Genomic DNA, 27,614 nt, shown 5'->3' on the forward strand with positions numbered 1-27,614 from the left:
AGATGGAGATCAACAAGTTTGATGGTAAGAGCAATTTCTCCTTGTGGCAGGCAAGGGTGAAGGACGTGCTCATCCAACAGGGGTTGATCGATGTTCTCTTGTGTGATGAGAAGCCGACCATCATGGAGGTGCGGGATTGGAAACAGCTACAGATGCAGGCGGTGAGCACCATCCGCATGTACCTGACGGATGAGGTGGTGATCCATGTGCTGAGAAGACTTCCCGACGGTACTGTGGTCGAAGCTCGAAGCGTTGTATATGGCGAAGTCTCTCACCAACACTCTTTTTCTCTGGAGGCAGTTTTACCAACTACGGATGGTCGAGGGACAGAGTGTGCAGGAGCATCTAAGCCACTTCCATAAGATCCTCACCGACCTCCTCAGCATTGGCGAGAATGTTGAGGAGAAGACCAGGGCACTGGTTTTGCTGGCGTTGCTTTCCCCTTCGTACGAGTCCTTGGTGATTGCTCTTCTAGTGGGGAAGAGCACTATCAAGATGGACGAGGTCAGTGCGGTGCTGCTCCAGAATGGGGTTCTCAGGAGGGAGAACCCGGCTTTGAGCTCATGTGGCAGTAGCTCAGCTTTAGTGGCTTCTGGAGGAGCAGAAGGCGGTAGACGGAGCGACAAGAGATCGCAATGAGGCGGTCCAATCCAGAGGGACTTGAGCAAAATCAAGTATTACCGATGTGAAGAGTTGGGGCATCTAGCCAGAGATTGCCTTCAACTCAAAAATCAGACGGTGGCTGCGGTAGTGACGGCCGGCAGCGATTCAGATGGAGATGTCCTGGAGATATCTGACGAGGTATCTACTTCTTCGCAGCAGTGGATATTAGATTCTGCATGCCCCTATCATGTATGTTATAGAGAGGAGCAGTTTGACTCCCTAAAGAATAGTGAGGGCACTGTATATCTATCGGATGGATCGAGCTGTGCGATCAGAGGTATTGGGACGGTCAGCTGGAGGACACATGACGAGGAGGGACTTGAGCAAAATCAGGTTTACCGATGTGAAGAGTTGGGGCATCTAGCTAGAGATTGCCCTCAACTCAAAAATCAGACGGTGGCTGTGGTAGCGACGGCCGACAGCGATTCAGATGGAGATGTCCTGGAGATATCTGACGAGGTATCTACTTCTTCCCAGCAGTGGATATTAGATTCTGCATGCTCCTATCATGTATGTTACAGAGAGGAGCAGTTTGACTCCCTAGAGAATAGTGAGGGCACTGTATATCTATCGGATGGATCGAGCTGTGCGATCAGAGGTATTGGGACGGTCAGCTGGAGGACACATGACGGTGCAGTAAGGAGATTGGGGGAGGTCCGATACATACTCAATTTCAGATGAAATCTTATCTCACTTAGCAGACTGGATTCGAGAGGCTACAGGATAGTAGCTGGTGGAGGAATCCTAAGGGTGTACGCGGCGATAGGATTGTGTTGGAGGGGAAGAAGGGGAGCAGAGGACATTATTATCTGGCGGGGAGCCCAGTGCGAGGTGGAGCTTCGGGAGCCAAGCAGAGCCCAAAGCGAGGTGGAGGTGGATCGGGCACGAGACAAGAGACTCGGGAGGACGAGAGGCGACGTCGCAAGGTGAGATTCCTATTGCTGCAGGACGATGCCCCGAGCAGGTCTCAAGTCAAGAGGAGCACAGCATACGACAGAGATGAGATCGAGCAGCCTGGCTTGACTCTCATATTTGTCCATCCATGATCAGCAGGCGATTGCCTCAGGACATAGGGGAGAGAAGATCCAGAAGCTCTCGAAGTTTGCAGGAGGTCGAATATTGAGTCGAGATGGAGATTGTTAAAATTTGACACTTCGAGATTCAGCCCACATTGAGCCCACAGTGAGGCCCGCGATGAAAAATGGAGTCCAACGAGACCAAGATCACCCCAAACGGAGCTCGGATGGAGGAGATACGAGCTTTTGAAGTCGGCACGAGATCCGAGGAGGTGGAGGACCGCCGGCGGTCGGCGGCGGGCCGGTGGAGTGGCGGTAGCGCACGGCCTAGGCGGGGCCAATGCACGGGACGCGCGACCCAGGCGGCGGGCGGGTGGCCCAGCCGGGCGCGTGCCCGTGCAGGGCGCGCTGGCGCAGCCTAGGCTCGCGCGCGCGGGCCGCCCAGGCCCAGGCACCTTGCTTGGGCCCTGTACCCCGATCCACCATGGATCGGGTGATCCACGGAGGGCTTGTGGACCGCGTGGGCGTTTCCCACGTGTTTCTCGCGGTCCACGGTATTATTCGTGGATTGGTCGGATCAGCGGCTCAGGGAGTTTTCCGTGATGATCCAACGGTTCAGAAACTTAATTTGGGTTGATTAAGGAGTTCTAAACCTAATCTTAGTCATGTTTAACCCTTTAAAAGGGCCTGTACACAGAACGGTTGTCTTTAAGGTGGTCTGATTTTGTCGCAAACGCACCATACGGAGCCGTACGGAACCCGAGAGAAGAGAGAGAGGCGGAAGTGCTGAGAGAAAAGGAGCAGAAGGCTCCTAGACAGCGGACGTCAGGCACTTCAGGGGTTCAAGGGGTCTTCCAAGAGAGAGCTTTTGTGAGAGAAACTTCTAGTGAGAGAGAAATTGGATGTACAAAGGTTAAGGATGAGATCTTCTCTTGTAGAATTTTTTTTTCATAGTGAAGTTTGCATGCCTCATAGAGACGAATCCTTTTGTGGTTGATCTACGTATTTTGATTTTTTTATTTTGTTTCTTCTTTCTTCTTGCTGCATCGCGTGGTACTGAAAAAGTCTTTGGAGATGATGTCCTGACCAAACATCTATCCAATAATATCCAACGTTGCCATTCCTATAAAGGATGAGGGCTGGCTTGCCAACGATGAGAAAGAGGCCACCACGAGAATCTACTTATGGGGAAAAAACGAAACTAGTCGTGCCAAGCTCCAAGCTTGCATGCGATGATGCTTGTCTTCCCGTAGACGCCTCCAAATGTTCTCCACTACTTCCCTTTGGAAAGGAAGTGGGAAACCAATCTTTAGTGGAAAAAGTTGGGGAGCATGGGTTCTGGCTGACAACAACGAAACTCGAAAATCTCCACGGGCCAAAAGTTGGTGCATTGTATCTTATCCAATCATCCGTCACTTCACCTTCTCTCTGTCCATATCATTTGGACCAATCGACGACGGCTGCTGCGGTTGCATGGTTAACCCAGGAACGTGACCTTTTTCTTTCGGCAAATCCGTGTTCAAAAGGGAAGGCATCATATTCTACAGGGAATGTGGCTCTTAATATCCAATTCTAATAAAGATTATTCCATCATTTAACTTTGTTAAAAAAAGGAGCAAGATAGCCAATACTTAAAAAGAGAGAGAGAGAGAGAGAGGTATAGAGAAATCAAGGTATAGATTGTTTGGATTTTAAATGTTACATAGAATTTCAAATCATGACACTGCTTGCATGAGTCAGAAACTTATGTAAATGTGTCACTTAATGTATCCATGCTGTCATGCAGAGGAAGCCTAATCAAATGTGAAGAAAAACAATTTGATACTTGAAAATTTCAGTCTCTATCAGCTGATGTTTTTTTTTTTTTTTCCCCATTATCTAGATGCATATATGGGCTAATCAACTGATATCTTCAAGAAGATTTGTAGTGATGCTAACATGGCATCTGGATATATTATAAGTGGGGTTTGATAGGCCCTTCTTTCTTTGATAAGGCATTGAGAACAGAGTAGAGAATCTTCTCATATTTTCTGTGCACATGTCATGTTCTTTTTGAGAAAATATTCTATTGTCCATTCTGATGATTCGCACTAATCACTAGTGAGCAATTAAGACATGCAAATCACATAAAATTAGACTAGAAATGAGTTAGAGAGGAACCAAACTGATATAACTAGCCAGTGACATTTTCTTTTGAGGGATAAGCTCGGAGAGATAAAATTTCCATGGTTTATGACACTCAACTCATGGCAACGTAAATTAATTGACATTTGCATCATCTGTATATTTATAAAATACTTTATGTCCTCATGCCAGGATAAGTGAAAAAATTTAGCATATTAGTTTGTCAAATCATGGTAGTTTGAATAGAGATGAGTTGCCAAGCCATTCTATGATGGCCCATTGGTTAGGTTTTGGTTTGGTACGTTAGGCAAGACATTTCCCTCCCGTCTAATATGCTTTTTGAGAAGGACAACCTACTATTGGGAGGATGCTTTCCATGTTCTCTCCAAAACAAAAGTAAAACAAATAATGGGGAGCTAATGAAGGCAAAATTGCAAAGTTGTGACAGTCATATTTAATTCCTTGAAATTTTTAGACTACTCTCTTCAATTAATCCTAAATATATTTTTCGACTCATATGCTTCGAAAGATCTAGAATGGCTCAAGAATATTGTATCAGGATAGTGTATAAGCTTTTCTTCTTCCATGTGTTATTACTTTCTGTAATAGTTGTTATTTGCCTCTAGGTTACCTGGAAGATCATAATCGCAATTTCCCGAATTAAAACATCCTTCACTAGTCACCATAAAAATTCTAGGTAGCAATTGTCTCCATGCATGTACAATGCCCATGCAAGGGCTACAAGGGGCAAACCTGGCTATATGATGAAATCTAAGAAAGAAGTAAACTTTATTGCATTAAAATAGTGGCTTTGCAAACCTTCCCTTCGAATCTTATCTTACGTACGATTGGAACTTGTTGAATTAAAAAATTAACAAAAAACCTCTTTCATTCGTTACAGGGTCTAAATTCATATTTTGCAGACTAATCTCCACAGGTACGCAGAATAACTAACTCTAATATATGAAGCATCTTTTACTCCTCTTTTGCTTAGTGCTCATCGTTTGGAACCTAAATCCATCTAGAGGATTATTCTCAAAAGCCACCCCCTACTCAGTTCAATTAAAAAATGAAAAAAAAAAGAAAACATAGAGGAATTCTTTGATGCTCAGGCAACCACTTTAGAATTGGAAATCTTGGTCTGTTAAGGACAGCGACATAGACATGCCTAAGAGTGTGATGCACCACACCGGTAGTGGGATTGGGATAAAGTCCCACTCTGTCGCCGGCCACCATATCTTGCCATCGACTCTCCTCGAAGTTCTTGACCAATTAGGCCACTCACTAGCATCCCTCTTGTTCCATTCATTTATTCCAAACAACTACTCCGGCCATTTTAACACTTAACCAGGACCGGCTGATGAAACCCTGTTCTTCTTCGCCCCATGTTTTCATGCACTCCTAACAAGTCATGCATGTTTCCCATAGGACCTTCCTTAGAATGAATTAATGTTAGGTTAGTACCTTTGTTTTCATATAATGTCTCCAAGTTTCAGACTGACATATATAACAAAATATAATGTGCCAACTATAGTTTATTTTCTATCAGATCACAAAATGCAAGAAACCATGCATGTTTCTCATAGGGCCTTTCTTATCTTATTTGCTTGTAATGTTGTTCAAACTTAATTTAAAACCAATACAGCAAATTAAATAAATATTGGACAAGAAGTCCATAATTCCATTTCTACAGGATCTCACAATGTGACCACAGGACACACATATTGAAACACACAACAGAAGAAACAAAGGCAAAAACAATGGAAAGCTCACGCTCACACCAATGATATCTTAACATGCACTACCAAAGCTTAGAGAGGAAGGCCATCGTTTAGAAAAGAAATACTACATATCGATGACCCGGAAGGATTCACGATTCTTGACGACGATGTCATACATGTGCATGGACTTGAACTGGCTGAAATCCCTCGGGAGCGAGATGAGGTCGATCGAGGAGCGCTTGTGGAACTGGAGGAGGTCAGGGTCTTCGTAGTATCGCTCCCATCCTAGGCTGGTGAGCTTGCGTTCGAGAGAGGCATAGGAGTTGATCACCTCATTAGTGGGAGTGTGAAGCAATACCTTCCGACGAACTGTAGAGGATTGCTCATTTGCAGGGTTCTCCACAAGCCTCACAACTCCATTCTTGAACACCCAGACTCCAGACATCTTTCTTGACAGTAAGTTCTCAATTGTTGGACGAGGAACAGAAGGAGGGAGAGAAGAAGCAGCTGAGGGATTGGAAAGTAGCTGGTGGATTGGAAATGGAAGGGTTGATGGGGTGTATAAATAGATGAAGTTAGGATTTTGATGTAAGAGATAAGTGGGGTGGATAAAAGAAACACATGCTTATATTGGCCATGGTAAAGATGTTTGCTTTGTGTGGGGTCTTAAGGATGCAAAGATGCCACACGGGTGTTGAGCCCCAGACATGTACTATTACCGTGAAGATGGCGGATTGGAGAGAATCTAGCTAGGCTTCTAGAGGAATCTTTGATGAAATTTCCATGAAGATAACAGGGAATTCTTGTGAGTAGATTTTAAGGAATGGTAACATCCACAGATGTTAGCTTTTTGGATTTGTGAATGACCCGTTTCTAACGTCTGAGGGGACACAACTTAGTGGTAGAATCCACTCAGCTAGCTGTCTCTATCTGGATGCAAGCCTAAGCATCCATGATGACGAGAGTACATCACGGTTGTGAACGCAGAATTTTTTTTTTTTCAGTGTCTACAACTTGGGAGAGAATTGGAGCATCTTTTGGACTTGTTTATTATACCAATCCATTATAAATACAAACATGGAAATATGAAAATAAAATATTTAATAAATCAAAAGAAATATCTAATGATGCAGTCCACGCTATTATCCCTGTATGATTAGTCACATATGTTGCCATTCAATTTGCAGGACTTTTAGCTTCATGATAGATATATTTTTGAGAAATATAACATATTGATAATTCTAGTTGTAAACTAGCTTGGTATTTTTTTCCTTTAAATACTGCTTTACCACCATAACTACTCGTGCATGCCTATATTCAGGAAAAAGAAGGCTTTTTCGAGAATAAGATTCTTACATACAGTGGCCTTTTCTTTGCGCTCCACTCTAGAAAAGACATTTTTGTTTTTTTTTAATGATTATTATGAGAGGATGCTTTGCTATGGATTTTCAACTTTCTTTGGTCGTGTTAGGGACTAGTATACATATTGACACACCGACGTTGGAATTTGGTAATTTTCTGAGGTAGGCAGCTTACCTAACTATTTTGACGCCATGGGAGCAGGACCGCGATGGGATATGTGCATGCGTTGTGCGTGAGAGAGAGAGAGATTGGAGAACCCAAAAGATTAATAATGATTCCCATTAAAAAAAAATATTAATCATTATTTACATATATATATATATATATAGAAGTACAAACCAAAGTCATAGGTTGATGCTTCTCAACCTCAAAATCAGATACAAAATAGTATCATGTCTAATCGATGATACAAAATTTGTATCATCGATAGACACTGAAAATATCTACCACTTTCTAAGCATTATTCTATAGGCACAGAAAATATCTATTACTTTTTGAAGCATTTTAGCTATTGTAAATTGTAACTAAATATTAAATGGCTTCTTTTTAATGTAAAATATTTTAAATATATGAATCACAAATTCATTCCAGTTATATCAATTGGCCTTGTGCTTTATCATGCTTATTTGACCGATATTTTTGTCAACTAAGCTTTCAATAAAACTTAAGCCACCAAGACAATTTATAAGATGCGAACAATAATTTATGTTGATTCCCTCCAAGCAATGACAAGCATGGAGCACCAAAGTATATGAAATCCACATCACATGGCTGGTTGTTCATCTTATATTTTTGATTTCCAATTTCCATACTCGAGCATTTGTGCTGCTGTCAATCATCACAACTTGGTCGTCATCACATTCCAATCAATAGTAACTTGCGGTTTAAAATAGAGCCTCACAATCAAGTTCGATCTAATGTTCGTTCCTTTTGCATGTATGCACGTTTTTCTTGTTATCGACTCAAAACCCTTTGAGAGTGATATAATGTTAATGTTTTGATGCTCGGATACTAACATAATCATGCACTATGCCAATTAGCTTGTTTCCTTGATGTGGGCTAACTACTGAGATGAACGCATGATGATGAATGGTGCCAAAAGAAAGAAATAAGACAATTGATATGGTGCACGGCTATATAATACATACAGTATAGGATATAATTTCTCTGTAACTAGTTGTAGAAATCTCTGGCCTTCACTGCGTGTGATGCGACCTCAGCAAAGTGGGATTTGGATGGCGTCCTCCACCGCATGCGTCGCTCCCCACCAAAAGGCCTATGGATCACTTCACATGGCTCCTTTCCCTCTTGTCTCCCATCCCATATCTTTCCCGTCAAATCCCCTCGAATCATTGGCCAGAAACCCATGCTCCATATCCAATCCCCGGGACCCCATGAACAGGGTAACCTTAGCCTTAACAAAGACCCTTTTTTTTTTTTTTTTGTAACAAATATGTTTGTTGTTTGTTTCTTTCCTACCACAGTCCACATGGTCACCAATCCCTAGGCGACTACATGTTCTCTCATACCTTGTTACAAAGCAAAAGAAGCAAAACGATGACACTAAATTACCCATGCATTAATTATTTGGAGATTGATTAGCTCCTGATATTGCTTTGATATAAAACAAGCTAAGAGTGGAAGGCCGTCTCTCTCTTTAAATGATCTACACGTATCAATGCATGTGCATGCATGGACTTGAAGCGGCTGAAGTCCCTTTGGAAGTGAGATGAGATCAAGTGACGATCGAAAGCTTGGCGAGGTTGGGGTCATCGTAGTGCCTCTCCCATCTTAAGCTAAAATGCTTGTGCTTGAGGGAGTTCTAAGAGGTGATGATCTCTTTGGTAGGACCGTGGAGCAATACTTTTGGGCGAACCGTTGATGACTGCTCATTGGCAGGGTTCTCAGGGAGTGGAACTGCATCATTCCTGAACACCCAAAAAGAAAGGAAGAAAGAAAGAAAGAGTTGATATATAGTTTCTTGACGTTGGCTTTGTGTTTGGGCTCGGTACGGAGGACCCGGCAAAAAGATTCTCAAGACTTTTGTTCTAGTTTAGTATACAGTTTTGTCTAATTTTCTTACTAGGACTTGCCTAACTTAACTACTTTCGTTCTACTTGTCAGTCATCCAACTTGCCTAATCTCTCTGACTTTTCTTATCATCCTGCAGCTTTCATTTAGGTTTTAGTACTCGTAGCAATAGTCTTATCTCAAGAAAATAAGGTAAACGTAGTGTTTAACTTTTCTATTGCTTATTTATCTGGTGCGAAGAGAATTACCACAGTGGGTGTCAAACCGTCGTAGATATGGCCAATGGTATAACTATTGGAGGGAAATCCGAAAAAAAAAAAAATCAAAATTTTAATCTTGTCTTCTAATTTTACCTTTTAAATATTTATGATGCCATTAATCTCTTCATTATCATGTTTTTAATTTCTAACAAGTAGACTCCTAATTATAAATTTAATAGGTAAGTAAAACTCTAAATGGTCATGCACATTGAATCTCTTTTTATTTTTTGACCATTGGCTCCTTATTAAAAGTCTTAATGGGTCAATAAAAATTTCAACAGTTATAAATAATCATATTGGATGGCTATAAAAAGGATCATAAACATCTTATTTAATCCTCTCTTTCTTTTCCTTCTAATTTTTTCTCTTCCAATTATTTTTTTTTGATTATTTTTCTAGGTACCAAAAAGATCTCCATTAACCTCTTCCATGGTCGTATGGTCGTGCTCATAGGTGGAAAATTCAATTCATATCTTGGGATGATGTTTATGGATTTTTCTGCATAAGGAATGGGGATACACTTTAGAATAGTATCCAACTACTTCTGAACTTGATCATTTTTATTTCTTGATTTTTGTAAGTTATTTAGAATTTTTTACCATAAAATTTTTTTAAACCATCTCAGAAATTCTTTAAGTCCTATTCCATCAGTAACTCTCCAACTCATTTATATTTTTTGGTGAAAGTGATGTCCTTTTTCGATCTTCTTTTAGGTGCTTAATACTTAGGATGCCAATTCAAAGGCATGCACTATTTTTTTTTCCTTCTTTGCAGATTTCTTTCCTCCGATATATTAATTATTTTAGCATGATTCCTATTTCATTAATGCACCATTTTTCACAACACTTTCCTATTTTAGGGGGGTTACTCAAATCACTTCACTCGTGTGCAGGATCGGATCATCATATGGGCATAAAATTGAGAGTTTTGGGAAATAGATGTATGAGGCATGTTTTAGCCTAATAAAATCACATGAATTATGAGGACAATTTATCTTTACTTACTAAATTTACTATCACTTGAGGATTTTCTTTCTTTTTTTTGATAAAAAGGATTTTCTTTTTTATGTAAAAGTATAAGAGGGAAGATATTCGTCTTTGCAACAAGTTGCCTTTTTATTCCTGATGTGTGTATGGCATGTATTTAGTTCACATCAATTTTACACCAGGTAGATCTACTTGTTCAAAGCGAAATGTAAATAAGACTTTTCAGCTAATATTTTCAGGTGGACCTTGAATCCATCAAAATAACATTAGAGAGTGGGGTCTATGGCTTATGTGGATTAGGAGATATTATGTTATATGTTCATTTGGATGGACCATCATCTAGTCATGATATTTATGATTGAATTTATGATATGTATTGTTTAATTTGAATAGATTTGAATCCTTAGTCCGACAAAAATACCATAGTTGCTTAAACGGGAGGAGTTTGTAAGAATTTTTGTAAGTTTGAATTTAGTTCTATATCGGTTATATATGAGATAAATCTTAAATACTAATATAAGATTAAAAACTAATACCTTTGGGTTAGCATTTTTAAGTGAGTTTTTGAATCTTTATTGTTTCTTTATTTACTAGTCATCACTGAATTGGTCTTACACTTGTTTGAAGACAACTCACCATGGCCTCAAAAAATTAGTTCATGTCTCCAATCCCCAACCTTAGAATTATATATATATAGTGGCAGAATCACAGTCTGCTTTTATTTATATAACTGAAACTTTTAGTGAGATTTTTTTTTTTTTTTAAAAGTAAATTTGCAAGCCACCTACTAATCTGTTGGCATCTTCCAAGAGCTTGCAATCCGAAGACTACACTCTAGTTGTGGCACATTACTACCATATTGATATTAGAAAATAAAAGGATAAAAAGAAGAAAACTTGCTATTTGCTTTCCTCATCATATAGTGGACTAATAAGCAAATTTCCAACCACATAATTAGAAGAAATGTACTCGGCTTCATTTAGATATAGGATAACTGTTAATGTCCAATCATGCACCAAAAACTTTACAACCAAGTTGGCAAGTAAGTTGAAAATGAAGTAAGTTTGTTCCTCAATTGAAAACGTGGAGAAGACCACAAAAGCAACGAAAAGAAAAGGTTGTGGTCCTTAAGCAAGACCAATACCCGACCTAGTTTGATAGATAGGGGATAACAAGAGTTGATGATGACAATGGGCTCCATGCTTCTTTTGACTAACCAAACTCTTGTACATGTTCCTTGGTCCCCCTTTCCCACCGAATTCAGAGTTATTCTTGCTCCCCTAGCTTATAATTTGAGTCCCCAGGCTGCTACTTTTATGACCTTCCTATGTTTGCTTGGTGATTGATCCCATGGGAACAATATGGTCCAGACAGCATCAAAATCTCGACAATATCAGCAAGATGTTACTAATGGAATTTTAAGATATGTCATCCCCAAACGAGGACCAAATCAATGGCCCCATGGAGGCCACACCTTGCAGACCACAAATGATCTAAGGTCCTTATACTATTGGAGTGTTTTTATTTTGTGACAAAGTATTTGAACAAGTTTTGCCATATTTTCCTTTTTTGTGGTGATTTTTTCAATGAAAGGATTTTTCTCTCATCAATCAAACTTAAAAAAAATAATAATAAAAAATCCTAATTCATTTAGTGCACAAATACTAACATTGCGCAGGTACACCATATATCAAGATATACAAAATGGACTGAAGTCTAAAATTATGTTAGATCCCTTGGCATGATATATATATGACATATGCCTCCATGCACCCACATATCTTTCGTGCACATGCATGTCATGTCCCATACCACCACCATGTGCCTATGCAATTCGTGTATTGTGCTCCTTCCTTGGCAACTCATGAACCACAATTTATATTTATCTATAGCCTATTTCAATGATCATAAGTTACAACATAACCATCTAGCCTTTCCAATAAGACAAGCACACCGCATGACAAATCATGTCGCAATGTCGCCCAGGCTATTGCCTGGTTTGCGATATTATATGAGCGCCACCTTGCAAGCTAAAATATACAAGAATTATAACAATGCTATCGGTAATACATGATATTACTTTGTTATCAAGCTTTTAAACAATTCAGTCTGTTTTCTGCATGTGTCGCTCATGAAAGTGGCATGCATGTGTGTTTGTGAGGGAGAGAGAGAGAGAGACGGATGACTCAAGTTAGAAAGGAGCATTGTTTTCGGAGAGTTATTTTCATTTTCTGAGAGCCCCTTTTAGGATTGGCCAAGTTAAATTTTGACGTAGTATCGGAGATTACAGGGGTGATGTTAGTTTTGTCATTCGGAGATCGGATGTTAAATTGTTGGTGGTGGCGGCTCACATCTCTTCTTTCAGTCTTCCGTCTCAAAGTTGAGCTTGTGTTGGTTGGACTGACATTATCTGTATCCGACAGATGTTGCGAGCAGAAAGGATCATCATTGAGGGAGACTCTATCATGGTGATAAGCTGAATTCAGAAAATTATGACGTAGTTTGAAGATCACCCGCACATTTATGACATCCGAACCTATCTTCGAACTTTACTATAGTGTCTGCCTAGTATATTTTTTAGGAAGCAAACAGTGCCATTGATTGAATTACTTCTATATGGCGAGCATACTGATGATTGCACCTAATGTCAGGATCAAACTTACCCATGAGTTTTATAAAATATTTATTTTTAAATCTTTTGGAGTGTGTTTATGTCAAATTGGTGGGACAATTGGAGTGTGTTTATGTCAAATGGTGGAGCATCATTGTCCCCCCCCCAAAAAAAAAAAAAAAAAAAAAAAAAAAAAAAAAAAAAAAAAAGGAAAGAAAGGAGCACCGTTATGGCATCAGACATGGCTCCCTGCGAACCCATCTTGACATGGCACAAGGCAATGTTGTTACAAGGGCACCTCCTCCATAGACATTAATCAAAAAGTTTTATGTAAAATCTACAAAACAATAGATAAAATCTCTTTTTTTTTTTTTTTTATTTTTAGTGAACGTAGCAAGATACGTTTCATTCAGATAACAAACTGTAATAATATTTTTAAAAATATCGACAGGTAACCGTACATAACGGAATCCAAAAAGCAGATTTTCGAGCTTCTTCTATAAGCCTTTTTATCTTAATTTTGATTCTGCTGACGTACAAAGTCTTCTTTATTATCTTTCCCTATACAATTTTTTTATTGAAAGAATTTTTCCCTTCATACGAGCAAAGCAGCACCGAACGCATCCTTTTAATAATTTACCCCCTTGATCAAGGAAAAGGGATACCCTATTTAGATAGGCCAAGATACTACTTGTTTCTTCTCTCATAGTGCCCTCTCTCTTCTTTTCTCAAAGCCGTGATACTAACGGTTATCATGTCTACATGCTAAACTTTACAAAAGTAAGCATCCCATAGGATTTGGAAAGGATGGGAGAGACATGGAACCATGCAATATATATTAGAAAAATTTATCTGGATTATGTTTGTGCTTAACAACTAAACCAAAGGATTTAGAAATAATAAATAATTTCGAATAAGAGCTAAAGTTCAGAATGTTCTATGCACCAACTTTGGTTAAAAAAAAATAAAAGAACCGTTAAAGGTTGCTATGGTGAGCTTGAAATGCGTTACAAGGAGAATAAAGTCCACGACATTGGGAATGTTGGATCAATTCCCTCACCAAAATGGCCAAAAGCATTCGTAAAAAGTTGCAGGTCATGTTTGGAAAGGCGGATTAATTCCATCCGGTTAAACTAGCTAGATAAGTATCATTAAGGCGCTGTCACACGTGAATATCACGTGAGAGTGTGCTTTGTATCATTGTATGTGAGGTGTTCATCGGTTCGTCTCAATTTTTCGGCCTCCAAAATAAAAATAGCCGGTCCATGCAAAATCTAGCTTGATTATTTGTCGGAGGACTTGGATTAGGGTTTCGATATTACCTTTTGCATTTGTCTAAAGCAATAAGATCTTCTATATCATTGGCTAGGTGAACAAGTCACACAGATTGCAAATCCAAGATCTAGTGCCCTCTATATCAAGGATGTCGTTATCTGGAATCCAAATGGAGAGCTCTAGGAATTTGAGCATATGCTGCTTGATGATAGATGTGGTTGTATACATGGTGGTGATTACAAAGAACTTGTGGCATGGAGCCTTCTTGCTCATTTGTTGTAGCAAAGAGAAGGAACACGAGACTAAGTGGTTTATTAGTTTTAAAGACTGTTTAATTAAGAAATTAAGATTGCTCATAAACCAAGTTTAATCCAAATCAATCATGGTAAATATTCAAATTCCTTTCTTTCTTATCTTCCCCACCCACCCACTCTCAGAAAAAAAGTGAAAAAAACAAAGAAAACTCGATAGCAACATCTTCATAAATGATATTAGGTAATAGAGAAGCAACAAGAAGCTAACAAAAATGTGACATGATGCCAAACAATTTTAAAAACTAAGTGACTCATTAGTTTAAGTAAAGGTCAATTTTGCTGATAGTGATTGCAATTATTGTCCCGGAGGTAGGGGGAAAAGTGAGCAATACAAGAAAACTTGAAAATTGAACAAAGATATTTTAAATAAATTTAAAAAAATTAAAATATTTTAAAAAAATAAATTACAGAAATATGTCTTCAACTTTAGTTTAAATTCACTTACACTCTCTATACTTTAAAAATATCAAACTGACCCTTTTAGTTATCGATATGTTTCAATATGGTCCAACCATTTATTTTATCAATAAACGATGTTAGATTTCTCTTCAATAGACGAAAATACCTTTTATTTGTGGATAACTTAGAAGAGCAAGAAGATGAGAAAAAAAATGGATGAGGAAGGGGAGGAGGGAAGAATGGCCGCAGGTAAAGAATGAGTTAGAGGAGAAGGAAGATAAGAAGGAGAAGAGGGTGAAGAGGAAGAAAGGGGAAAAAATGCGTTATCGCGGAAAGGGGTGGAGGTGGAAGGGGCCATTATAAAGAGGATGGCTTATGGGTGGTTTAGAAAAAAAAGAAGAATAAAGAGGTGAAATAGATGAGAAAGAAAAGGAGGTAGAGGGAGCCATCATAAAGGAAGAGAAATGAGTGAGGAGGAAGGGAAGGAGAAAGATTTTTTTATCGATGAGAAGGGATGGATTTAGAGGAGGCCATCTCAAGGAATAGGGCTCATGTGTGGTTTAGAAGAAAAAAAAATAAGAAGAAAGAAGAGGAAAGAGAGGCCGCCGGCAAGGAATAGGATGAAGGAGGAGGAAGAGGAGGAAAAGATGATGGGGAGGAAGAAGATAAAGAAGGCAAACATGGCCGAAGATGGAGGAGGCTGCCATAAAGAGGGATAGTTTGTGGTGACTTGGAGTAAAAGGATGAGGAGAAGAAGTGTATGGGAAGAAAAGGGAGGAGAAAAGGAGGAGGATAATGAGGAAGAAAGTGGAGAAGAAAGGAGAGGAGAAAAATGGGTGAAGAAAGCGGAGGAGAAAAAAGGAGGGAAAAAAAAAGGAGAAATGGGTGAGAAAGAAGAGGACGAGAAAGAAAAGGAGGAAAAAAAAGGGAGAAAGAGGGATGCCGGTCATAGAGAAGAAGATCAATCGAAGAGGAGGGAGGAAGAAGGAGATGGATATTTTTATAATTTTAAAAAATTTTATTAATAGAGATAGATGGCTGAACCATATTGAAACATATCGATAACTAGAAGCATCAGTTTGATATTTTTTAAAGTACAGGGGTGTAAGTGAAATTGAGCTAAAGTTAAAAGGATGTTTCTATAATTTATAAAAAAAAACTTACAATATCAATTGATATATGCTGTGGTGCTAATAAAAACAATAATTGCTGATAAGAACAAGTAACATTAATCTGATGAAAATAATAAGAATTCTCAAAACTTCATGAGTAGCCTTTGAATTATTATGACCTTTTAAAGTACCTGAGTTGCTCACAACTAATTCATGAACCGGTGCTTGCCCTAATTATTATTCCATTTTGCTTAGCAGCCAAAGAGTTTATATTTGATTCTTGGATGATGCATGCCCAAAAATCTGAATCTGAGTAATATGTCTTTAGAAAAGGAAAAACAAGTAAATGAATGATTTTGATACTCCAAAAACTGCAGACAGGTAATTCATTGACAATAACAATTTGAATATACCAAAAGTTGAATACTTCTCGATCGATCTTTCGGCTGCTCTTATATTGCTTCAAAATGTTGAGTCATGCAATTTGGTGAGGCACCCTTTGAAAGGAAATAAACGACACTCATTAACATATACAATACATCCTGCTATGCTTCTAGCAGGTGTGCTTAACACAATCACACCTGTCTATCCAATTTGCACTGAATCAGAATATAATTGCATTGCAAATTGCAATAGCCGGAACCAATCCGCAATATGTTTGGTGATATGCAATAAGAAAACAATACACACGTAAAGACATGCAGAAAGAAAGATGAGGCTATATTTAATATGAAAGTTTATCAAACTAGCTCCTACATATAGTCAAGTTTCTCATGCAACTCCTTCTAACTCGCCTAACAAGTGCTTTGATCTTCATAATTCACCTAAGAAGTGCCATATACTTCTAAAACTATGTTAAGCTGGGCTTTTATGCAGAGAACTTTAAAAATCTTTTATCTATTTGTATTATGCTGCATTACATTATGGTTTTAGATAGGATATTCAACAGAAATATCTAAACACATGGTTCTTATTCTTTATCATATGTTCTATGGTGCTCTTTAACTGTCATCTGGGTCAGGATTCTATTCACAATTCAGTTGGGGATGACATTTATAGGGAGTATCTAAAATCAGATCTAATAACTTTATTGCAGAACAATATAACACTCTGTCACTAATTTGCAGCCAGGACCTTTTCAAATCTTATATGATGTTACTTGAGGTGGAGGCTTACTCTGCTGGGAACAATGGATTTCTTCTATTGCAGTTATGAGATTACTGGGTTGGTTGCATTGACATTATCCGGATGGACTAAGCAGCCATTTGTTGTTGTGATGCACTCATATGGTTATACATCTTCTATATTGATCTGATTAACTCATATTGTAGATCTCTATTAGTTTCCTTGCACCACAGTATCAGGAGGATTATGGCAGCGGAGCTTTGGAATTTACTACTGGCTCATCTATCTGGGGCTTTGTCTGTTTATATTTAGTAGGACTTGTCTATGGTACCTGTGGTCATGCAGTTATGGAATTCCTTTTGGGCTCCAAATTTATAAACTTCTTTTGCTCTGGTTCTCTGACTTCTTAAACTCTGGAGTCTTGACTGCATATTCCCATTGATTGCTTAGAATTATATTGAATGGGTTGCTAATTCTTCAGAAAATATTGTTAGTTGCTGCACAACGCTCACTGTTTCATTCGAATGTGCTCATATCATCTTGTCATCAGGCTATCAGAAGACTTATTATGATTTACAGCTATTTGCAGACTATGGCATTTGAATTATATCAGTAGTTTTATACCCTATAGTGTTCAGCAGGGTGTTTTAGTTACTATATGGTTTGATAATAGGTATATATCTTTTAATGTTGAAGAGTATTTATCTTATGTATATGCATGTATGGGTGTTTCTTCTTATATGTAACTCTTAAACTCTATAATCTCCTTTGTTTTTGGAATCAAGCTTAATGCTCCTCTTTCTACCAAAAGGGCAAAAAAAAGAAAAAAAAGAAAAACTTTTCAGATATCTTGATAACACTCATAAAACACAATAGAAGTTTTTCATCCTCCCCTTAGCAAATTTTATTCATCAAGCAAATTGCACAACACAAAACAAACCTGAATCTAACAAACCAAGTAGCAACAAGAGAGACCACATAGAAAGATGTTCAGTTTGATATTTGGGGCACCGCAATTCATTTGACTACGGATCAATGATATTCCCAAAACATTAGGAAATATTATAAATGTAGACCCTCCATCTTTCAAGAGATCCAGGCAACCAAACACTACAAAACGTGCCAAAGAAGTCCTTAATTGCATATTGTTACATGTTTCAATATTCATAGCTCCAAGAGAGATCAATCCAGGACTCTGTAAGCGCCAGATAATCTCTTGGACTCCACTTTCAATTCATAAACCATGGGTCGTTCAATGGATAGGTTTTATTAAAAATATAAATTAATGAGTCTTCCCAAAATAATTATTTGATTGTTTTCTATCAAACCTATTTTGTCAAAATCAACGTCATAAAATCTAAAAAGATGAGTATTATAAAACACAAAGTCTTTTCATGTTTTCATCAGACACAGCTGCTCGTCGGTTGATAAGTTTTATTAAAATGGATAATATAAAATAAATGAGTTTTACAAAAAATATTTATTTGATTGTTTTCCACTAAATCTACTTTGTCAAATTAATAAATCATAAAACCTGAAGAATGAGTATTATGAAAAAAATAAATCTTCTCATGTTTTTGTAAGACTTGTTTGATTAAGAATCATATTATGGGTATTCTGGCAACCAAACAGCCCCTCTGAGTTTAAAGAAATCATCTCTATCCTGCAGAGTAGGAATAAATTTTGCTTATCTTGCTGAGGGCAAAAACATGATAAACTTCTTTCCACTGATTACGCTATGAAGAGATCAAGAAGTATTTTCATATTTGCCAAGGCCATATTGCATGATATGACATCCCCTTATGAATAGATATGCACACTATAACAAGATAAAAGTCCCCTCTGACAGTGAAAAACTGTTTCTTCTCAACATTCCAAAACATCAAATATCGCAATACAGAACTATATGGAAAGAAGAAAACAGAAATAGGAGCCGCTCTCCATTTTTCATGCCTAAATCTTCCCCCCTTAATGATTCTCATAAAAATGCATATTTTACTAAGAAAAAGCACTGTATACCATTACACAACTACAAGTGGAACAGAATGGTGATCTGGTCTTGGTGGCCAAGATTATCTGCAAAAATGAGGAAGACAGACTAGAATAAGGCACTACACTTTAGGTATATACAAGATTGAAAAGGAAAAACTAACAGCAAAATCCAAAGGTACATTAATAACAAGATCAAGTGTAAACCACTAAAATCAAAACGATGTTTTTAACAAAATCGGCAAAACCTTGTTAGCAAATAGGGCCATTCACCTTCCACAAGCCTTTCCCCCAGGAAATAAGATAGTGACGAACTAATTTTTAACAACAAACGGCTGTTAATTGGTGAAGCCTACTTAAAGTTCAATAGATTATGCCATCAATTTGTCCCCAAGATCACCACATGTGAGACCAATTGATTGCTCACTACCCTGCCAACCAGTTGTCCACCCTACAAGGCCTGTAACATCTAGGTAGTTGGGCACTTTATTTTCTGTCTAAAGATTCATAAAATTCCTATCATGTCATCGAGAAGATTTTGTTCTACAAAAGGAAAGCAAGTAACGGATGAAATAATCCAAAGCTGCAAATAGACTCATTCAAAGCTCAACCTCTTGGAGTGGTTACAAATGCTTGCCACAACCAAACTTCAATAACTATTACAAGCACCTTCAGTTGACAAAGCCAGGTGCCTATCATAGATCTATTTTGCATATAACAAGTTTTATAACAGCAATGTCCTTGTAGCTTAAATGGTTGGTGCCCCTCCGCTAAGGCTTGCCCACAGGTCCAGGGTTCAAACCCTGGTGGCAGCACATTATTACCACTTGCTTGGAATAAATAAATAAGGGGATTTTTGCATGTACACCCTCATAAACACTCAAATTTGCATGGATATCCTCTTAAAATTAAAATTTGCATATATACCCTCATAAAACTCCATTTTTGCATAACTACCCTCCACGTAACGGCAATCCTAACACCGTTAGCTAAAAAAAGATTTCTGTAAATTAAAAACTAATAAAATTATGAAATTACATCTTTATCCCTAAATAGGTAATGGGTTAATGGGTTTAGATTGAAGCCACTCGACCTGTTTTCTTCCCTTCTCTCGAAATCAGGTACTGTTCCTATCACTGGCACCCCTACTTCTATGAAAGCCCTAATCCTATTCCACCCTCGATCCTAATCGTCGATCCCCCCTTCACCAAAGATCGCATCGGCATTCCCTTCCACGATCGGACGGCCTTGAAGCCGCCGTCAACAACACCGAGCACCTTCTCTTGACTCTCTTCTCCATCGTTGGCATCGCTTTTCCCTTTACCACAGATCTCCTCGCACTGGATCCAGTCCCTATTTTCGCCACTCCAAAGGCCGAGAAGCCAAACCCTCTCTCTTCCCTTTGCCAGAAATCCCCTGGCACTGGACTTATAGTCCCTCCATCGCAGCTCCCATGCATGACCAGCTGGACTCTCTCTCTCTATTCCTTCACTAGTGATCTCCTCGGTGCTGGACTCATATTCTTGTTTATTGTCGCTGCCAAGGATGACAGCCAGAACCTCCTTCCATCAGACATCACCGATCCGGTCATTGTCTACACCAAGCCGAGTACTTCACCGAATTTTTTCATGCGGGCACGTCGCCGGAGTTCTCCATGTAGAGCACTCCCTGGAGTTTGGGTTGTTGATTTTATGATGTGGAGAACATGAGCTTGTGAAGCATAGCACTGAGGAAGATGATGATGAATTCTAATTGTGACTTTGTGAGACGTTACATTATTTGAGTGCACATTATTTGGTGAGGAGAGTACAAGTGGAAATTATTTTGTCATTACTCTTTCTTCATTGCTTCTAATTTGCAGTAGTTATGCATTAATCTATGTTTCAAAGCATGCAAATTGGATTATTAATTTAGATTACTTTTGGATATACTTTGCTAAAATGATGATGTTGGTAGTTCTCTCAAGTGATATTGCAAACAGCAATGGTAGAATATGGCAAGAAGTGGTGGGTGAAGCTGTGGAGAGGCCTCCTATAATTCCATCAAATTATTTTATTTGAAAATTTTTCGATAGGTACCCATAAAAAATCTTTAAATAAGGAACCGTCTCTATTATAAGCACCAACAAAGTAGCAAAAGATAAAAATTAATGTGTTTGAATTTCCCTACTATGACATTAATTAATGTGTTTGAATTCTTTCCATCTAGTTAAAATAAGATGTAATAGATAAAAATTAAATTAGAGGTTTTACGTGTATACTCTCCTAAACATTCAAATTTGTATGAATACCCTCATCAAATTTCTATTTGCACATATATCCTTATTAATTTTTCTTTTTGCATATCTACCCATACGGGTATTTTAGTCTTTTTAATTTTATACAGTTAATTTTTTAATGATATTAGATGATGTGGGTATATATACAAAAACAAAGAAAAAAAAGAGTATATATGCAAAATAATATTTTATGAAGGTATACATGCAAATATCAATTTTCAAAGGATATTTAGCAAATTTGAATGTTTAGAAGGGTATACATGCAAAAAATCCATAAATAAATAATGTTCAACATGTTCCTATTGGTGGATGAAGAGTACATTATCACTGCAGCATTTTGAGTGCGGTTGAAATACAATACTTCAGCTTCAACATCGGAACATATAACTTGCTTGAAAAATTTTCTTGTTAAACATCAGTCATAAAGATAGGACATAAGAAAAAAGAAATGTGCCTGCATAAAACTTTAAAAAAAACTTCTGTCACATTCCTATGGTAATTTAAGTCAGTAAACAACATCTGATGAAGGGCAACTGTTGTAGGAAATTGTGAAAAACAAATTTAGTACTGAAAATTCAGGAGTGGAGGAAGTGATTGATGAAATTCAACTCTTCAAATTAACTATCCTAGTCAATAAAGAAAATATAAAGGCTTTCAAGAGTCTAATTCCGATTAAGTTTCATCTGAGATTCACTTGACATCACTTTCATGGGTAGCTAAGGAATTATACATTTAAACACTTTCAGGTCTAAAATGAGCAAGTTGTTAAACTCTAGAATCTAAACTTATTATGTGATCCCTAGATTGTGTAAGAGTATCCAATGTTAGCATTGTTGAACCACTGTGATATCATAGAGGTGTTCAAATAGTCAAAAATATCTTTTTCAAGCATATTAACTGAAATAATACCTAAATCTTGAATCTAAGAAGCGATGGATGCATTGGAAATACAAAGGACTTTATTTTGATAATTGAACAGAATCTCAAAAGAAGATCAACTAAGACATCAAACCAAAATAATAATAAAACTGATATCATCATCAGAGGGATAATACCAAGAGCATATTAGCGAGACATGATGGACCTTGGATAAGGCATAGTAAACATGTTTTTTGCTTGATGTTTGCAGCAAAACGATATGACATATCATGATTTTCAAAGAACTGGATACAAAAAATAAGCTCCCATGCTATCCAGCCACTTAATACTGCGATTACAAGATTAGCATCTCTCTTTTGTGTGAATCATGCGCGCGTGCAAGAGAGAGAGAGAGATTTGGTTGCAATCTTTGTTTTTCTTAGGTTTTATTTTCTACTTAAGTAAAATCCTAAGTAGATGCATATCATTAAATAAGGGATGGGAGATCTACTAAAATCATTTCTGATTTGATATTCAACATTGTAAATGTTTCTGTTTCTGTTGGTTATTTGCTCTTTCCTTGCTTTATGTCTCCATTACTGTTGTGAGCTCAGCAACATCAAAACCAGAAAAATGCCATTAAACAACCCTCTGACTTGATTCCCTCTGAACATCAAAATCTTGAGAAGCAGTAAAATTGTTACTAATTCTCTTGAATTACCAAATTTTGGCCTTTGACCTGCTAAAGACAGCAGGACAGGAACCTGTTTCTTTCAACTTCTGAATCCTCAGACCACTTACATCAAACGATCACTAATCAACAGGGTATAATCTGACAGAACTCAAATTTTCCTTACCATGGTTCTTAATGTATGGCTTATGCTTTTGAAAAGACCTTGCATATAACTTGCAAGAAAAAAATTATTCTCTATATAATGACAACAGTTGTAAGGCGAATGGATTCACAAATCATGAGCTTGCTTCTCTAACCATTATGAAGCCTTTGAGCTCAAAAAAAGGTAGTTCGGTTACACGACTATGATCCAATTTTTTACTCTCGAAATCCTTACCAAATTAAGTCCAGTCATCCTCCACAAAGAAAAAAGGTCTTTCATCGAACCACCAGTGTGCAAAGCCATATAGTATTGTGACCAACCATTGTGATGTTTTCATGTTACTAATATGTGCACATTAAATTAGTAAATTAATGAGGCAACGAGAAAAGGGCATAATCTGGTAGCTAATTCTTATACCTATACAAATAAAACCTCCAAAAGCGAGCAATGAACCATTTTTATATTTCTTGTACCACTTATATCCCTCAACAACAAACAAAGTACTCTTACACGTTGCATCAATTACAGGTTGACAACCATATTTAAGTTGCTATGCTAAAATCTAAAGTTGAATCCAGCACATATTACAAAATCTGTCCAACTCCCTGTGCATAATCATTGCCAGTTTCAGAGTTTCAGTTGGAATCCTAAGACTGCAATTGAAACTTTTCAGTTTCATTAGAACTCAGTAAGCAATCTGAAACCAACAACTGTTTCATGGATTCAACTGAAATTAACCTGATGCCATATTCAATGTATCTATGGACAAATTATTTATTTGCAGTCACATACTCATTTATTGATTCTCAGAAGATTGGATGCATTTGGGCATCCAGTTGGAAGAAATTCAATAGACATGCTAGTCCTTCCAAGGTTAGTAAGATTTCCTTTTTCTTTCTGTGCATGCACCCCTGTGGTGGTTTTAAACATATTTTAAAGATAAGAGGGGTTTGTGTAGTAGACTGGATTGTCTAAACAATGGATCTATGTGATTTAGGATCTGCAAATATTTAATCTCGTATCTCCTCTGTAAGGCATAAACTTCCAAAATACAAGAAATTATAAGAACATCTCCTGATCCTTTTTCCATAGATTTTACTGACCAACCACTTTTATGTGACATCTTATGGATCTATTGCAAAACTCTCAAATTTCAAGTGAAAATTGCAACTTCCATGGAAAAATATGGATTCAATATTTAGTTTTTTCATTTACAATGTGATATATAGAAGACAGTTCATAACTCATAGGTTCATACTTTTGTGGACATTTAGATTCACATATATTAACTATTATCAAACTACTAACTGTTTATGCACTCTAAACATGAATGAAGGCTTTTTCCTAATTCATAACTTCACAATCAATGATAGTTCCAGTCCACAGCAACTAAAACTATACAAGCAAAGATTAGTACTATCTAAAACAATATCTAATAACTTTTACATTTTCTTTCTACATACTCTAATAATTTAATCATTTTACATTTTATTTCATATGATTTTCGGCTAAGATTCTAAAACTCAAATAAATGCACTGAAACTGCAGACACTCCAATGGACAAAAACTGATTGGCCAGTCAAGACCAAAACCAGGTTTTCAAGCCTTGGATTATTTGAAGATAGACTCAATGAAAGAATGTTATAATGTTATATAAACAATCCAAATGTTTGAAAAAAAATGATGTATCAAACACAACTTCTATGGGCATTGCAGTAGAACTACATCTGATCATGTAGTCCACAAGATTATGATCAAAATCCTTGGTGCATGATGACCAAGATACTTAGGCGTGAGGATGAGTGAAACAACTAACCTATCATTTTGTTGAGATACAACTAAAGTTTAATTATGATCTATACGCCTCAGGGGAGGTTCTTTTTTTTTTTTTTGGTGGGTGGGGGTGGGGGGTGGTGGTTGTTAGGATCAGGGTGGAGATAAGCATATGTGCAGAGTTATTTTTTATTTCTACACATCGCAAGCATCCAATAACATTGCATTGCAATTTCTATTTTTAACTTAAGAACTGGTCATTCTGAAAAGATATCATGATGCACATTTCCACGTTTAAATTGCAAATATCACTACTCTTTCGGTTAAAGCACCTCTGAGAAGGGCCTAGCATTTAGTCTATGGAGCTAGCAAGTCTAGTACATCAACTTGACATATTTGGTAATTGTTGTTTGTCCAAGCAATAAAATGACAACCATGTACTGTAGATAAACCTATAGGCTACAGTAAGTGGAAGACATATATGTCTGTCCAACAATGTAACAATTAACTGCTCATTGTTGTCAATCTTTGGTTCATACAAATACTGACCAAGTCACTAATGTTAGTTCACTCTTGACTCCCTCAAAACACATATCAATCTTTGCATAAAGTTAGAATTCCACTTTGGTGCAAAATGACAAAGAAAATTATTATCAATCTTTCAAGCTCATCTTTCTTATCAATAAATTCTGGTGGCATTTGCCTCCTTTATCATCAAAAAAAAATCTTGCAAGTTCTTACTGCAACTCATGAAGGTTGATGTATTAAGACATAAATCACACAAGATCATAAAGATTTTCATAAGCAAGTTCACAAACAATAATGATAATTCATTATAGCATGAAATATATTATTTATCTAGACAATAGGTAAGAAGGACTCAAACCTTTTTTCCAAGTTGTTGATTAGTTAGGTAATGCCACTATGTTATCTGTTCGTACCAATGTGCTTCCTGATCTCATGTATAGCAAGTGAGAAAGTGTACTTTAGATGATCGCATGTGCCATATTTAAAACTTTTGACTTGTTTAGAAATAAAACTCATCCATAATCCTAAACTAAACTGAAAGATTTTGACAAGGTTATTTTTACAAAATAGGAGTTTCGGCATGCAAACTAGAACAAGATAGTAGCTACCCTGCCAATCTCAGAACTCCTACAAGGGCATGATCAAGGCAATGACAAATAGGATATGTTAAAATCCTTACTTGAAGCAGGGTGAACCCGTTCGGGAGGATCATCAGCAACAACAACAACCAAAAACAAAGATGAGACCAAAATATAATGTCTCAGCCAACTGATCCAACACTGGCAAAAAAACAGATCTTCATCTTTTTAGCCAAGCATGCCTACCTTACATTATTGTTTTGCAAACCAAAACAAAAACGAAAAAGGTTTTTTTCTCCCATCTCTATGCTCAGCATTGATCCATCCCATAGAACTTTACTTAACGCTTAGAGTCATGTGCTTCCTCCTAGACTAAATTTCAATTCTGAATTGCTATGTTTCAAAAGAACCATAAATATTAAATTCTCCTAAAGAAAACATCTTTCCGACAAGGCAAGCATAAGAAAGCCAAAGAAGAAAAATAATCTCATGACAAAGAAGACAGCAAAAGGACATTAACATCATTCCAACACGGAGTAAAACTCTATACATCCATATACAATCTGACAAAGAAGCAATAGGCAGGCACAAAAATCCAACCTTTGGGAATGAAACAAGCTCCATCGATCGATCAGAGGTCAGCCTCATTGCGGAGATACTCCCCAGCATCAGCCTGGTGGTTGACAACGATGGCATCAGCGTGCGCCTTGCGGCAGTCCTGCGTAGACCGGGCAGCAACGCCAAACCCAAGCGGCACATCGGACATGGAGAAGACGACGACACCATCGCCGGACTTGACGTTGTCGGTGATGCGGCCGAGGCCGGACTTGAGGACGGAATTGCCGTAGAGAAAGGACATCTTGGCGGTGGGCTTGAGCCAGACCTTGTGGCGGGAGTGGGCGGCAAGAAGGTCGAGGGCGTGTACGGTGAGACGGAAGGCGCCGTGGTGGGTGAACTTGCCGATGCAGGTGCCGACGCTGGCGAGGCGGCCGCGGGAGACGTTGGTGGCGCGGCGGACAAGGGACTCGCTGGCGTAGTAGACGCGGTTCCTGTGGAGGCGGAAGCAGTAGCGGCCAGGAGGGTCGTCGGGACCCTCCACGGCGAGGCGCTCCACGATGTGTTTGAGATTGGGACCGGTGAACTTGAAGAGCTTCTCGAACACCGCCGCCGTCTCCTTCTCGTCCAGCGGCCGCATCGCTCTTGGGTTTGGGAGGGTTTAGGGTTTCTTTTTTCTAGGGCTTTTGGGGCGACAGGGAGGCTGAGCGCTCTCAAAGGTATTGGGGAGGGTTTAGGGTTTCTTTCGTCTAGGTTTTTGGGGCGACAGGGACGAAGGGGATGGAGGTTGGAGTCCTGGTTGCAGGGGTGAAGACTGAATGGGTTGGTTGGATCTGCAGCCGTCTCTCCCGGATCTTCCAAAGCAAATATTCATTTTATAATATATTTTGCACAAAAAAAAAATATTACAAAACAATATATATTTAATATTATTATTTGGATATTTTTGCTATCAATTTATTAAATATGGATTTGGACCGGAAATAAATTCAACTTGAACCCGACTTCAACTTGACTCAGATCCAACCCGAATTGGAATATTTTGAGTTGGGTCCGAAACATATACGACCCCAACCTACTCCAAACGACCTAATGTGCCTAAAATATTTATTATGCAGTCTGAATTGACTTGATCTTGGATGGAGATGGTTCTGATCCATATATAAAATTATGTTGGATTGAATCAAGCATGCCCCGATTTAATCCGATCTAGTTGTAAC

General features: G+C 38.0%; 2 protein-coding genes across 2 annotated transcripts; both read right to left on the bottom strand.

Moving 5' to 3' along the window:
* Positions 1-5,432: 5,432 nt before the first annotated feature.
* LOC105045276 (flowering-promoting factor 1-like protein 1) lies at positions 5,433-6,108 on the bottom strand. The gene has a single exon (XM_010923503.3). It carries the CDS (start codon positions 5,967-5,969, stop codon positions 5,649-5,651), a length of 321 nt encoding a protein of 106 aa, XP_010921805.2. The 5' UTR covers positions 5,970-6,108; the 3' UTR covers positions 5,433-5,648.
* Positions 6,109-18,842: 12,734 nt separating this feature from the next.
* Positions 18,843-27,238, bottom strand: LOC105045275 (uncharacterized). The gene is made up of 2 exons (XM_010923502.4): positions 26,440-27,238; positions 18,843-19,075 (listed from the first exon to the last, which is right to left on the bottom strand). Exon 1 carries the CDS (start codon positions 27,032-27,034, stop codon positions 26,471-26,473), a length of 564 nt encoding a protein of 187 aa, XP_010921804.1. The 5' UTR covers positions 27,035-27,238; the 3' UTR covers positions 18,843-19,075; positions 26,440-26,470.
* Between the last annotated feature and the right edge of the window lie 376 nt (positions 27,239-27,614).

This window comes from Elaeis guineensis, chromosome 5, assembly GCF_000442705.2.
Source record: "Elaeis guineensis isolate ETL-2024a chromosome 5, EG11, whole genome shotgun sequence".
Classification (NCBI taxonomy): Eukaryota; Viridiplantae; Streptophyta; class Magnoliopsida; order Arecales; family Arecaceae; genus Elaeis; species Elaeis guineensis.

Bases quoted from the DNA above. Each gene is read 5' to 3' on its own strand.
- LOC105045276 (XM_010923503.3), bottom strand. From the start codon at position 5,969: ATGTCTGGAGTCTGGGTGTTCAAGAATGGAGTTGTGAGGCTTGTGGAG.
- LOC105045275 (XM_010923502.4), bottom strand. From the start codon at position 27,034: ATGCGGCCGCTGGACGAGAAGGAGACGGCGGCGGTGTTCGAGAAGCTC.